This window comes from Mesoplodon bidens (assembly GCF_964165515.1).
Source record: "Mesoplodon bidens genome assembly, chromosome: 2".
NCBI classification, from domain to species: Eukaryota; Metazoa; Chordata; class Mammalia; order Artiodactyla; family Ziphiidae; genus Mesoplodon; species Mesoplodon bidens.
Window position 1 is genome coordinate 136,990,512 of NC_138177.1, and position 12,764 is coordinate 137,003,275.

General features: G+C 37.9%; 1 protein-coding gene across 4 annotated transcripts in view; it reads left to right on the forward strand.

The window, feature by feature from the left end:
• The first annotated feature begins 1,360 nt into the window (after nucleotides 1-1,360).
• The window catches only part of OMA1 (OMA1 zinc metallopeptidase), a 103,713-nt gene continuing 92,309 nt past the window's right edge, over nucleotides 1,361-12,764 (forward strand). For 2 of the 4 annotated variants that reach the window (XM_081258407.1, XM_081258404.1), the window contains exons 1-3: nucleotides 1,367-1,471; nucleotides 8,199-8,717; nucleotides 11,164-11,392. In XM_081258407.1, the coding sequence (XP_081114533.1) occupies nucleotides 8,218-8,717; nucleotides 11,164-11,392 (729 nt within the window). In that variant the 5' untranslated portion in view covers nucleotides 1,367-1,471; nucleotides 8,199-8,217. Of the gene's footprint in view, nucleotides 1,472-1,709; nucleotides 3,381-8,198; nucleotides 8,718-11,163; nucleotides 11,393-12,764 lie in introns of those variants that run through there. The other 2 variants (XM_081258405.1, XM_081258406.1) reach the window with 2 other exon arrangements.

The following is a 12,764-nucleotide window of genomic DNA, read 5'->3' on the forward strand; positions in this document are numbered from 1 at the left end:
GTCATTTCCCCAGACTCTGAGGGCACAACTGGGAGTATATATATTGGGAAGCTGAAGCAAGCCCCACATTAGGTCTTTGGCCTTGAGTTCTCATGTGGGGAAGACCAAGTGAAAGCCTCTGAAACTGTCCCCTCCCTATCAAGTCGAGATAGTAAATCAAAACCTGTATTTCATCCAAGGGGAAGCAGGGGATGATGGTGGAGTTAATGCCACATGAACAACCCAAAGGATGGCCGTCCCTGCCACATTTCCATTTAGTTTGCCTGTCTGGCCCCTTCAGAAACCAGAAGGATGGCTTACAAACTACTGTAGACCTAATCATGTAATAGTCCTGATCACAGCTGTTGTGTCAGCTCTGTGATCCATCATAGTACAGGATCTGGACCACCTGGTCAACACACAGAATGTCACACCTGTTTCATTGATGACATCATGCTAATCAGGCAGGATGAGCAAGAGGTGGCTAGTGTATTGGAAACCTTGGTAAGAAGCATGCACTTCAGAGGGTGGGAGATAAGCCCATGAAGATTCAGGGAACTGCCCCTTCAGTGTTTAGGGAACCAGTGGTCAGAGATATGCCAACATAGTTCCTTTAAAGCAAAAGGCAAATTACAAAATATAGACAAGCAAGATAAAAGAAAAAATTACTTTAAAATGCTCTAAAAGTGATACCTAAAAATAGTGTTTATATCCTTTAGGAGGTTCTTCATTGTGCATAGAATATAAATATAACAAACTGACTTTGAAATTATGGGATCATGTCACTATCTGATATCTTCTTTATTTACTTGTTTACTTGCTTGTTGTCTCATTCTTCACTGTGATATAAGCTCCAAGAAAGTAGGGTCTGTCTTGTTCTCTGTTTTCCTGGCACTTAGAAGGCACTTGGTGCCCAATAAATACTTTTTGGTGGAATGAATGAAGTGTACTATACACATCACTTTGTAGCCAGCTATTTTCAACTATCTTCCAGATGCTTCAGGTTATTCTTCATCTTCCTTAGAATGTGCCACGTGAAAACAGAGTTTTCATAGCCCAAAGACTACTTCTATCAGTGCAACTTCTGAACCAAGAAACCTCAGCCTTTTGGCAGCCCTCGAATCTCCTTCCTTTTGGTCAGCACTGCCTTAGAATCTACAGCAGGCACAGCCTTGCCTGGATCACTCATCAGAGGGACACAAGTCAGGTTCCAAGACCTGAGCAAGTGAAGATGTTTCCAGGCGAGCTGCTTTGCCTGCAGCCACGTCCCTCCTCCGGCCACGCGGGGGCGCTAGAGCGCCACAGTTCACACGGGATCGGGGCCCTCTGGGAGGAAGACTCTGGGCGGGTGTATTGACTGCCCGGTGTGGGCGGAGCCAAAGGCGTCCATGTCCAAGACGAGGGCAGGAAGTGAAGAGGCCGAGCTTCTTTGGCGTGGCGTACGCTTGCGCATAGGTCGGGTCAGAGGAACCTTCGCTTTCGCCACTGTTTGGTGGGGGACGCCTTTGCACAGCTATTAAGAGTGGGCCGGGCCCAGGGGAGGGGGCAGAGTCCGGGAGCTGGGGTGGGGGGAGCTTGGAGGGGCGCTGGGGTGAGGAGCGGGGACCCTTGGGGGCCCGGTTGGGTTGGGGTGGCGAGGCCTGGGGTGGAGGAGGGACGACGGGGAGCCGGGCTGGAGTGAAGCGCGGGGGCGGCGTGTGGAGTCGGGGGGGAGGGCGAGTGGGAAAGGAGGACGTGGCAGGAAAGTCTCCTTTTCCCGCCTGATCCCGTCCTGGTGTGAACTGTGGGGACCCCAGGGTGCTACTCTGGCAGCGCGGGAGTTGCAAATAGGCAGCTGGCTGCATCTTCCGGGAAGATAAGCTCTCCCAGCCTTCTCATTAGCGGCCCTTTTTTAAAAGTTGTGGTTCTTTTTACCGCAGTATCGTGTGCGTCGCAGTGACATCTTCACCCGTAGGAAACCGTTTCCAGCCGCTTTGGGCATCTTGAGACTCAAACCATTTCTTTTACCTGTTCCCTCTTAAAGCAGAGAAAGTAAAAGTTTTCCTACCCAAACCCCGCAGTGAAAAATAGGAAATTCCCTGTCTCAACAGTTGTAGGGTATTTAAATAATTTCTTTATGAACTTGTCTACAAATTCACTTTTTGTGCTCCTTAGATAATGTCACTTGCCTGCGTAAAGTGGAATAACAGTTGTGTTGTGCCATGCGGTGCTCAATGAGAAATTTTAGTCCGGGGAGATGAAAATACTTCATTGGGAATTCAGGGATTGAACAACCATAGTGACTCTGACCAATTCCATGTAACCCTCACTAAAAGCATTTGGGTTCATATCCATCATTCTCAGCTGTGGTGAAGGGGTGCAGTCTGGCATTTGGAAGCTTAAGAACCAATTCTGTTGCCTTCCAATTTATTATTATTTTTTTAAGCCTTCCATCATGTGTGTACTTTGCTTGAATGATTATTTTAAAGTACGTGTTCTATTTTTGCCAATCTGACAGCTGTTTCCATAGAAACTAGGGAAGAAATAGTCACTTTCAGAAGAGTTGTTAAAACTGTCTTCCAGGCTTCAGCTGTGAGTGCCAGTGAGCGCTGTACTTGCTCATTCTGAGATGGTACTTAAAGAATTAAGGATCTGAAATGTTCGTAGAGGCTAACAATCCAAATTGTTTAATTTTCTCACATCATTAATTTAGTAATCCTGGAAGTCTGCCAGCTATGTTTGTTGACCTGCTACAGTTCTTTGAAGAGGATGTGTCAGCCCTGATTCTTTCTTCTGCTCTGTGTAGTCTAGTGATTGGATCTTTGAAAATGTATAAATAGTTTTCTTCTCCCATTCTTTATCCTTTCTTTAGGATACAGCAGGGATTACAAAATATCAGGCACTATTTCTGTTTCAAGTGATACTTGTAGGTGATACAAATAATAACGCTTTTGCTTATATATGTACTACATACAGTGTTTGGGGCTTTTGCTAACATCTGTGTCAGAATACTTTACATTTCACGTTAGTTGTGAGCTGTGAGCAGGAGTTTGCTTGACGTGTGAACAGAGGTAAGCAGTGTAAATAGATGTGCACAGACAGATGAGAGCTTTTCTTTTCTGAGAGGTGTAAGTAAATCAGTGGGTCTGGAGCTTTGGAATGGGTGAAGGAGGGGTAGGGAAGGTGCCTGGAGAAACAGTGGGAGGTGGTATTATGAGGGGCTTGGTCTGCAATATGCAGGAGTTTATTGAAGCCCATGGAAACCAATGGTAATTACAAATATAGTTGCCTTTATTGATTTGGGGCTTACAAAAGTAATAACACATCCTGTAAAAGTTTAAACAGCATGGAAATATATAAGATGGAAATAATCCCTTACAACCATCATCCTGCCACCCCAAATAACCACTGTGAATGGTTTGGTGTGTATTCCTTTAGATTTATTAATATTTGTATATACTAGCATGTTTTAAGCATTACTGAGTATGTAAAAAATTTGAGTAATTTTCAAATAATTTGATGTATAGATAATACTATTTATGAAAATTGATGTTCTGAAGCATCGTTCCAGATAATATGGTATTAGCCTAGACTGAGTTAGATTTATGTATTTTTCCCAGCAACTTTTATTTTGAAGATTTGAAACACTAAAAACTGAAAAGAAAATTAATGAGCACATATATAACCACGACTTAGATACAAAGATTGTTAGCATTTTTCTATATTGCCTTTATGTCCTGTGTGTATGTCTGAATGTATTTTTATTATAAAATTTGAAAGTTTTATTCATCATGAAAAGAGAGTTCAGCAAGCATTTCAGGTATAAGATATTCACCTACATAACCACATCTTTATCACCTAAGAAAATAAGCAATACTTATCTAAAATAACCTAAAAGCAAATTCATATTCAAATTACCCCAATAGTTCCAGTTGTCTTCTAAAACAAATTTTTTTCTTTCAAATTAGGATCTAATCAGAGTTCACACATTGCATTTGGTTGTCTCTTTTTAGTACCTTTTAAAAAAATAGCTTAATGTATAGTTGATATACAATAAATTGGACATATTTAAACTGTACATGTTTTGACTTACGTGTATATCTATGAAACCAACAACACAATCACAATAGTGAACATTTTAGTTGCCCCCCCCCAAACTTTGTAGTCCCGCCTCTTGCCCCTCTTTACTTTTCCATCCTCTGATTTCTCTATAAGTATAAATTAGTCTGCATTTTCTACAGTTTATATTATAAAGCTGAAATCATAGAGCATGATTTTTGGAGAGAGAGTAGTGTTCTTTCCTGTGTATTTTTTTTTTCTGTGTATGAGCCTGGCTTCTCTCACTTGCTAGTGATTTTGTGTATTACTCTTGTATTCTGCCACCTTAAACTCATTCTAATAGTTTTTTTTTGTAGATTTCTTTGGATTTCCTGGATAGACAGTCATGTTATCTAGGAATAAAGATCATTTTACTTCTTTATTATCTGGATGGCATTTATCTAGTTAGTTATGTATCTATTTATTTAATTCTGTTGCACTGGCTAGCATCTCCAGTATAATGTTGAATAGAAGTGGTGGGAGCAGACATCTTTGCCTTGCTCCTGATCTGAGGAGGAAAGTATAATCTTTCACCAATAAACATACTGTTGCCTATAGGTTCCTGTAGATGTCCTAGTTACTGAGTTTTTATCAGGGTTGGTTGTTGGATTTTATCCATTGCTTTTTCTGTGTCTTTTGAGATGGTCATGTAGTGTTTCTTTCTGCAGTTAGGGTGAATTACATTGATTGATTTTTGAATTTTTATTCAACCTTGCATTCCTGAGACAAACCTTACTTGGTCATGAGGTATTGTCTTTTTAATATATTTTTGAATTAGATTTCCTGAAATATTATTAAGAATTTTTGTATCTGTGTTCATGAGGGATATTATTCTGTAGTCTTCTTGTAATTTTTTTTTTTTTCTGTCTTTGGTATCAGGGTAGTGCTGGTCTTATGGAAGGAGTTGCAAACTATTCCTTTTTAATTTCTTGGAAGAGTTTATATAGAATTATTATTATTTCTTCTTTAAATGTTTGGTAGAATTCCCCAGTGAAGCCTTCTGGTTCTGGAGCTTTCTTCGTGGGAAGGTTTTTCACTATAAATTCAATTTAAAATTTGGGTATAGGGCTCTTCAGGTTGTTTATTTCTTCTTGAGTGAGCTCTGGTAGTTTGTATTTTTCAAGGAATGTATCCATTTAATCCAAGGTGTCAAATTTAAGATTTTTTCTTTCATTGGTTTTAAGAAATTTGATATACCTTAAAGTAGTTTCTTTTGTGTTTCCTGTGTATGTGGTTTGTTAAACTTCTTGGATTTGTGGGTTTACAGTTCTCATCAAATTTGGAAAATTTTGGTCATTATTTTTTCTTTTTTTTTTCTTTTTAAATATTTATTTATCAAAAAACCCATACATTGTTAGTATAGACATTGTGCAAGGTTAAAACATATTCAACCATCAAGATACACATTCAGGTCTTCCCTGGTGACACAGTGGTTGATAGTCCGCCTGCCGATGCAGGGGACGCTGGTTCGTGCCCCGTCTGGGAGGGTCCCATGTGCCACAGAGTGGCTGGGCCCGTGAGCCATGGTCGCTGGGCCTGCGTGTCTGGAGTCTGTGCTCCACAGCGGGAGAGGCCACGGCAGTGAGAGGCCCGCGTAAGTTCTAGAGGCTGGAAGTCTGGGGTCAAGGTGCCAGCGTGTTTGGGCTCTGGTGAGAGCTTTCTTCTTGGCTTGCAGATGGTTGCTTTCTTTTTGTGTCCTCACATAGCAGAGAAAGAGGAAGAGGAAGAGTGAGAGAGAGAGAGAGAGACGGTCATTATTTTTTCAAGTTTTTTTTTTTTTTTTTTTTTCTCTCTACTATTCCTCTCCACTTTTCAGGGACTCCATTTACACATATATCAGGTCACTTGAGTTATCCCACACCTCAGTGATGCTGTATGCATTTCTTAAAGTCTGTTTTCTCTCTGCATTTCATTTTGGATAGTTTTTTATTGGTACGTCAATTCGTAAGTCTTTATTTATACAATGTCTAATTTGTTGTTAGTCTCATCCAGTGTAATTTTTATCTAAGACATTATAGTTTTCAAATCTAGAACTTCAGTGTCGATCTTTTGAAAAAATATATTCCATGTCTCTACATAACATGCCCAAACTTTCCTTTAACTTCTTAAACATATGCTATATGTATAACTAGTTTAATAACCTTGAATTCCCAACTTCATCTCTTTAATTTAGGAGGACCATTGGGCTGCACTAGGTTTCCCCTCTTTGCATAGTGGCCTAGAAACTCTCGCCAGGCAGAAGGCTGGGGCAGTTGTAGGGCTCGCCTGATTTGTTTCCCATTTCTCAGGGATGACTGTTCTTCGTTGCCTGATGTTCAGTATGTTGAAGCCATTGTTTTACTTATTGTGTCTTTTTTCTTTTTAATTGAAGTTGATTTACAATATTGTGTTAGTTTTAGGTGTACAGCAAAGTGATTCAGTTGTGTGTGTGTGTATATATATATTTCAGATTATTTTCCATTATAGGTTATTACAAGATGTTGAATATAATTCCTTGCACTATACAGAAAGTCCTTGTTGCTTACCTGTTTTATGTATGGCAGTTTGTAACTGTTAATCCCATACGCCTAATTTATCCCTCCCCCCTCCCTTTCCCCAACAACCATAAGTTTGTTTCCTATGTCTGTGAATTTGTTGCTGTTTTGTATGTAGACTCATTTGTGTTATTTTTTTGGATTCTAAATATACATGATATTATATAATATTTGACTTATTTCACTAAGTATAATATTCTCTGGGTCCATCCATCTTGCTGCAAATGGCAGTATTTCATTCTGTTTTATGGCTGAGTAACATTCCATTGTGTTGATGGGCACTTGGGTTGTTTCCATGGCTTGCCTGTTGCAAATAGTGCTGCTATGAACATTGGGGTGCATGTAGCTTTTTGAATTAGGGTTTTCGTCTTTTATGAATATGTACCAAGGAGTGGGATTGCTGGATCATATGGTAGCTCTATTTAAGGAAGCTCCATACTGTTTCCCATAGTGGCTGTATCAGTTTACATTCCCACCAACAGTGTAGGAGGGTGCCCTTTTCTCCACACCCTCTCCAGCATTTATTATTCGTAGACGTTTTGGTGATGGCCATTCTGACCAGTGTGAGGTGATACTTCATTGTGGTTTTGATTTGCATTTCTGTAATAATTAGCGATGTCAAGCATCTTTTCACATGCCTGTTGGCCATCTGTGTGTCTTCTTTGGAATAATGTCTATTTAGGTCTTCATATTCTGTCTGTGTTTTTAGTTATTTTCAGTGACAGGATAAGTCCCTTTTACTCTGTATTGACCTGAATCAGAAGTGCCAGTATTATATTTGAAAGGAACAAATTTGTATTTTTTTAAAATTTATTTTTGCATATATTTTTTTAGGTTTTTTAAAAATATATTTATTTATTTAATTTATTTTTTTGGCCGCGTCAGGTCTTAGTTGCGGCATACAGGGTCTTTGTTGAGGTGTGCAGGATCTTTTGTTGCAGTATGCGGGCTTCTCTCTAGTTGTGGCGTGCGGGTTTTCTCTTTCTAGTTGTGGTGATTGGGCTCCAGGGCACGTGGGCTCTGTAATTGTGGCACAGTGGGCTCTAGTTTAGACACACGAGCTCAGTAGTTGTGGCGTGCGGGCTTAGTTACCCCACGGCACGTGGGGTCTTAGTTCCTGGAGCAGGGATTGAACCTGCTTCCCCTGCATTGTAAGGCGGATTCTTTACCACTGGACCACCAGGGAAGTCCCACAAATCTGTATTTTTAAAATTGCATTTTATGTTAGACTTTACTATTCCATTAAATACTCCTTCCCCCCATTACTGCCAATTGCTGAAACTTAGTGCTGTTTTTGTTTAATCCATTTCTTATTCCCCAAATAATTTAGCTGTTAAAATAAAAATAGACTCCCCCAACTAAAATTAAAAAATGAAACGAAGAAAAAAATCCAAATTTTGAAAGTACATGTTGTTGAGTTAAAAGTTAGTAAAACCTCTTTGGTTTTTATTGTTAAGAGGAGTTGCTGCAGGGGGCAATGAGTTGAAACCCAAGGTAATTTAGTCGGAAATGTGTTAAAGGAAGAACACCTTTTTCATAAGTGTTATATTCCCAGTTTGGTAATAAGTATTTTGCTTAGATATTTATAGTTTATACTTTGTGTTCCAGATAATCAAGCAAAACAAAGATGAGCTTCATCTGTGGACTGCAGTTTGCTGCTAGAAAATGTGTTTTCTTCCGATTTAATTTACTGACCAGCTGGAGAAAATGTAACACACAAGCTGTAACCTCACTGGACTGTCATCAAGTGAAAATTAACAATATAGTAAATAAGTCTCTGGGCTTGGGAGTAAATCAGGGTGATAGATGGACATTTTTGCCTGAAAAATTAAAAGTCTGTAGGACTTTTAATAACAAAAGAACTGGCTGCCTCTTGAGCACCAGAAGTAAGGAAATTTGGATGATTACCCAAAAATGTACTGCATGGAATAACTCTTTTTCAAGACAGCTACTGATGAAAGACGTTCTAGTAGTTCCTGCTCTTTCAGTGGTGCATCCTTTAAACTGTTTACCCACAAGAGACATCAGGAGTTTCCATACTTCTCCACGGCTTCAAGCTGCTCCGGTTCCTCTCTTGTTGATGATTCTTAAACCAGTGCAGAAGCTACTGGCTATCATTGTGGGCAGGTAAAATGCTCTTTAAAATATAAACTCTTATATTAAAAAGTATCTGTAAAACTCATTTTTAAAGAAAACTTGATAGATTTCCCTCCCATAATTAGCTCAGAATTCAGTTTCTAAACAGTTGGTTCTACTCAGTTTTTTTATGTATGCCTTAATAATCTTAAAATCATTTATTGCATATTACAGTACAGAAATGTGATCTTTAAAAATTATTCTTGTATATTTTATATAGACACTATTTAAAAGGTCTTACATTTATGATTACAAGAATCAGAAATGTTTGTTATAACTCACGTATAAGAACTGTACTTAAAAGCAGTCCTTTTTAGTTCATGGAATTTGAGACAATGGATCATGAAACTGAAGAACTTTGCTTACTTAAGAAAGGACTCATTCCTAGCCACGTTAACTCTTAATTAGTATTTATTATTTATTTATTTATTTTTCTATTCTGTTTCCGACAAATCTTTATTTTCTCTTTGTGATCCTTTATAATGCTTAATGTTTTTTTTCGGCTAAGTAATACTTCATATTTAATTTAAAACTCCCCCTCATAATTCTGTTTTCTCTTATTTGCTCCATGAAGATTGAAGAAAGGTAAAGTTAAGTATTGTCTCCTTATAAACTTTTCTTATGTTTGATAACTATGAAGTGCCGTCTAGCCTTCTTACTTCCATACTAACCAACCCAGTTTTCTTTTTATCAAAAATCAAGGACCTGTACTCCGTAATTTATTGTGTTCTTTATGACTAGGCTTTGGCACTCAGAAAATATACAGCTAATTTAGCTCTCAATTTAAGTAACGACTATCAAAGAAAGCCAGAGCTAGACAATAGTTAAAGAAGTAAAAATATTTTATTCAGAACTTCTGCAGTAGGAGAAAAGAGACCTCAGTATAGAACCAGAGTCAGCTCTGAATACACCATGGGCTATGTGGGCAGGGCGGGGGGTCGGTAGATGGAAAACTACAGAGAGGAAACATCAGGAGCAAGTGGGGATTCCACCCAAACTGACCTACTAGAGTTATTGCTGAAGGCAGGTGAGGGTGATCAGATTTCACCTGGGAGATGATGAATGATAAGGGCAGATTGGGTGTCGTGATCAGATATGGAGGATGAGGGATTCTGACTTAATTGACCTAACAGGATTCTTGCTAAAATTGGACAATGCAGAGATGAACACAGTAGTCCAAAAGACAAGGCCTATTTGAAAAAGAGTTCAGGGGAGTCTGAGTAGAGTTTGGGGGAGGAGAGAATCTTTGTCACAACTCAGCCCAAGCTCTTGGGCCAATAACTCTTTTTCATCCTTTTAAATTATTTATTTATTTTTAACCTTTTGTTGATATTACTATTGTAAGTCACCTAAAATTTTATTTTAGGATATGTTTTCATACATTTTAAATGGTAATGTCATAAACTTTTAAATGGGAAATAAGCATACTTCATAGTTTGATCTGAATCTTTTTAGGTTGAAACACTTTAAAGGCATTTTAGGTGTGTCACTTAACAAGATTAAGATAACTCAAAGAAGTTATTTTATAAAATAAATTTTGTCAAGAGGATGATGTATATATTTTAAATTCCTGTTGTAATTTCACAGGTGAACTCATAGGGAAAAAGTTCTGTTCCAGTGCTGAAAACATTACTGGTTGTCAAAATGTTCATGAACCCTAATAAGCAGCAGAGAATCTATTGTTGCCTGGTAGAATTGGACCTCCCCAGATGTTATCTATAAAATCTCTCATTTCCATGTTTACAGTGCTTATGCTCTTTTTATTACCTCTCCTTTGTCATGTTCTTGAGGGGTTAGTAGAGTTTCTGCTACTGAGCAATATTTGTTTCTAAAATCAGTGCTGAGATAGTTTCCCTTGTACCTTACTGAAGTACTGGCAGATTGTGTTGGATGTCTGACGAGCAGTGGGGGGCAGTGGTGGTTAAAGGTATAGATCTGTTGTACCATAACACCTTCAGATGTTTATCTGAGCAGTTCATCCCTATTATATTGCCTTCCTTGCCTCATTTTCCCCATTAACTCTACAGCCTTGTATAAATTGTTTAACTTCTCTTAAGTCTCAATTTTCTCTTCTGTAACAGGATTATTATGAAGATTAAATGAGATGATATACGTACAGCATTAGAAGAGTACCTTGAATGTGCTGAACAGTCAATAAATGTTAATGGTAGTTATAGTAAAACAGCTTCTCATTTAGCGTTTACCTTTAAAATAACTGAAGAAAATTCAAATGAGCATTAGAATTTTTAACTATAGCTCCATATAATTGATTACTTTTTCATCATTTAGCTAAGAATTTTTAAAAACTGAAAAAACATCTATACAGAAAAGTATAAAAATTCGAGTATTTGATGACAGAATTTTAGCATAAGCATTAAGTTTTGGTGATATGTACTGATTCTATTATCAGAACTTTGAATTTTTCTTTTTGCTCCAGGGGCATAAGGAAATGGTGGCAGGCACTTCCTCCTAACAAGAAGGAACTATTTAAAGAAAGTGTAAGGAAGAATAAATGGAAGTTATTCCTTGGTTTGAGTAGTTTTGGATTGCTTTTTGTAGTATTTTATTTTACACACCTGGAAGTGAGTCCAGTCACAGGAAGGAGCAAGCTTCTATTACTGGGGAAAGAACATTTCAGACTTTTATCAGAACTGGAATATGAAGCAGTAAGTAGAAAGAATTGTTTTTAACTACATTGCTTGATGTAATACTCAAAGGAGGAAAGTTTCTTAAATATGAAAGATGCACTAGTTTTTAATTTTAATCTCTGATAGCAAATTAGCATTTTTTCCAAAAGGCCTCAGACCTCTCATGCTTAGTATTCCTACTGCTTACATTGCCTTTCCTCTGGATCACCCAGCTAACTCCTGCTCATCACATGTCACCTTAAATGTCACTTTCTCAGGAAAGTCTTCCTTGATTATCCTGACTGGGTTAGGCAGGGTGGCTATGTTAGGCTCTAGGGGGTATCCTTCATACAGACTGTGTTATGAATTAGTCATTTGTAGCTGTGCTCTGTGCTTGGCTATATTGGGGCTAGGTCTCCTACTTTTCTCTTTGCATACTGTCCTTTTCTTTTAAAACACTTATCGTGAGGGTAACACCATAATTATTTGCATAATTATTTATTTGTTGATCTGTCTCCCTTTCTAGACTAGCTCCAGGGGGTCAGAGACCCTGTCTATTCTGTTTATCATTTCATCTTAAGTACTGGCACAGTGTACAAAGTAGTGCTTAGTATATATTTTTTGAATAAATAGATCTGTAATTTGAATTTTTGTACCTTGAAAATAAAGTAGAATAAGATATTCCCCCCCGCCCCCACACATCATTTTGGCTATTTGTTATATTTTTTGAATGCAAAATAAAGTTGGAATTCAGAAGTCTTACCTCCTTGGAAAGTATAGTCACTCAAGTAGTTAAACATTTTATACCACTAGTGAGTTCCTTGAGGACGGATCATCTTTCTATCTCTCATGCTTGGCACATAAGCAGTATAGACAAACCTCATCGTATTGTTCTTCGCTTTATTACACTTTGGAGATGTTGCATTTTTAAAAATTGGAGGTTTTTGGCAAGCCTGTGTCAAGCAAGTCTATCGGTGCCATTTTTCCAACAGCATTTGCTTACTTTGTATCTCTATGTCACTTTTCGGTAATTCTTGCAATATTTCAAGCCTTTTCATTATTATTATATTTGTTAGGAAAAAAAGATTATGACTTCCTCAAGGCTTAGATGATGGTTAGCATTCTTTAGCTATAAAGTGTTCTTTAAGATATGTACATTGTTTTTTTAGACATAATGCTGTTGCACACAATATGTACTGGGAAACCAAAAATTCATGTGACTCGCTTTATTAAGATATTCACTTTGTGGTGAATATCTCAATAAAGATATCGAGAACTGGAATTGAACTCACAGTGTCTCTGAGGTGTGCCTGTATATGCTCAATTAATATTTGTTGAATTTATAACTTCACTTGACAGCATTGTCATGGTTAGATTTTTATATATTTTTATTTCAATTGAGCTTCTGAGT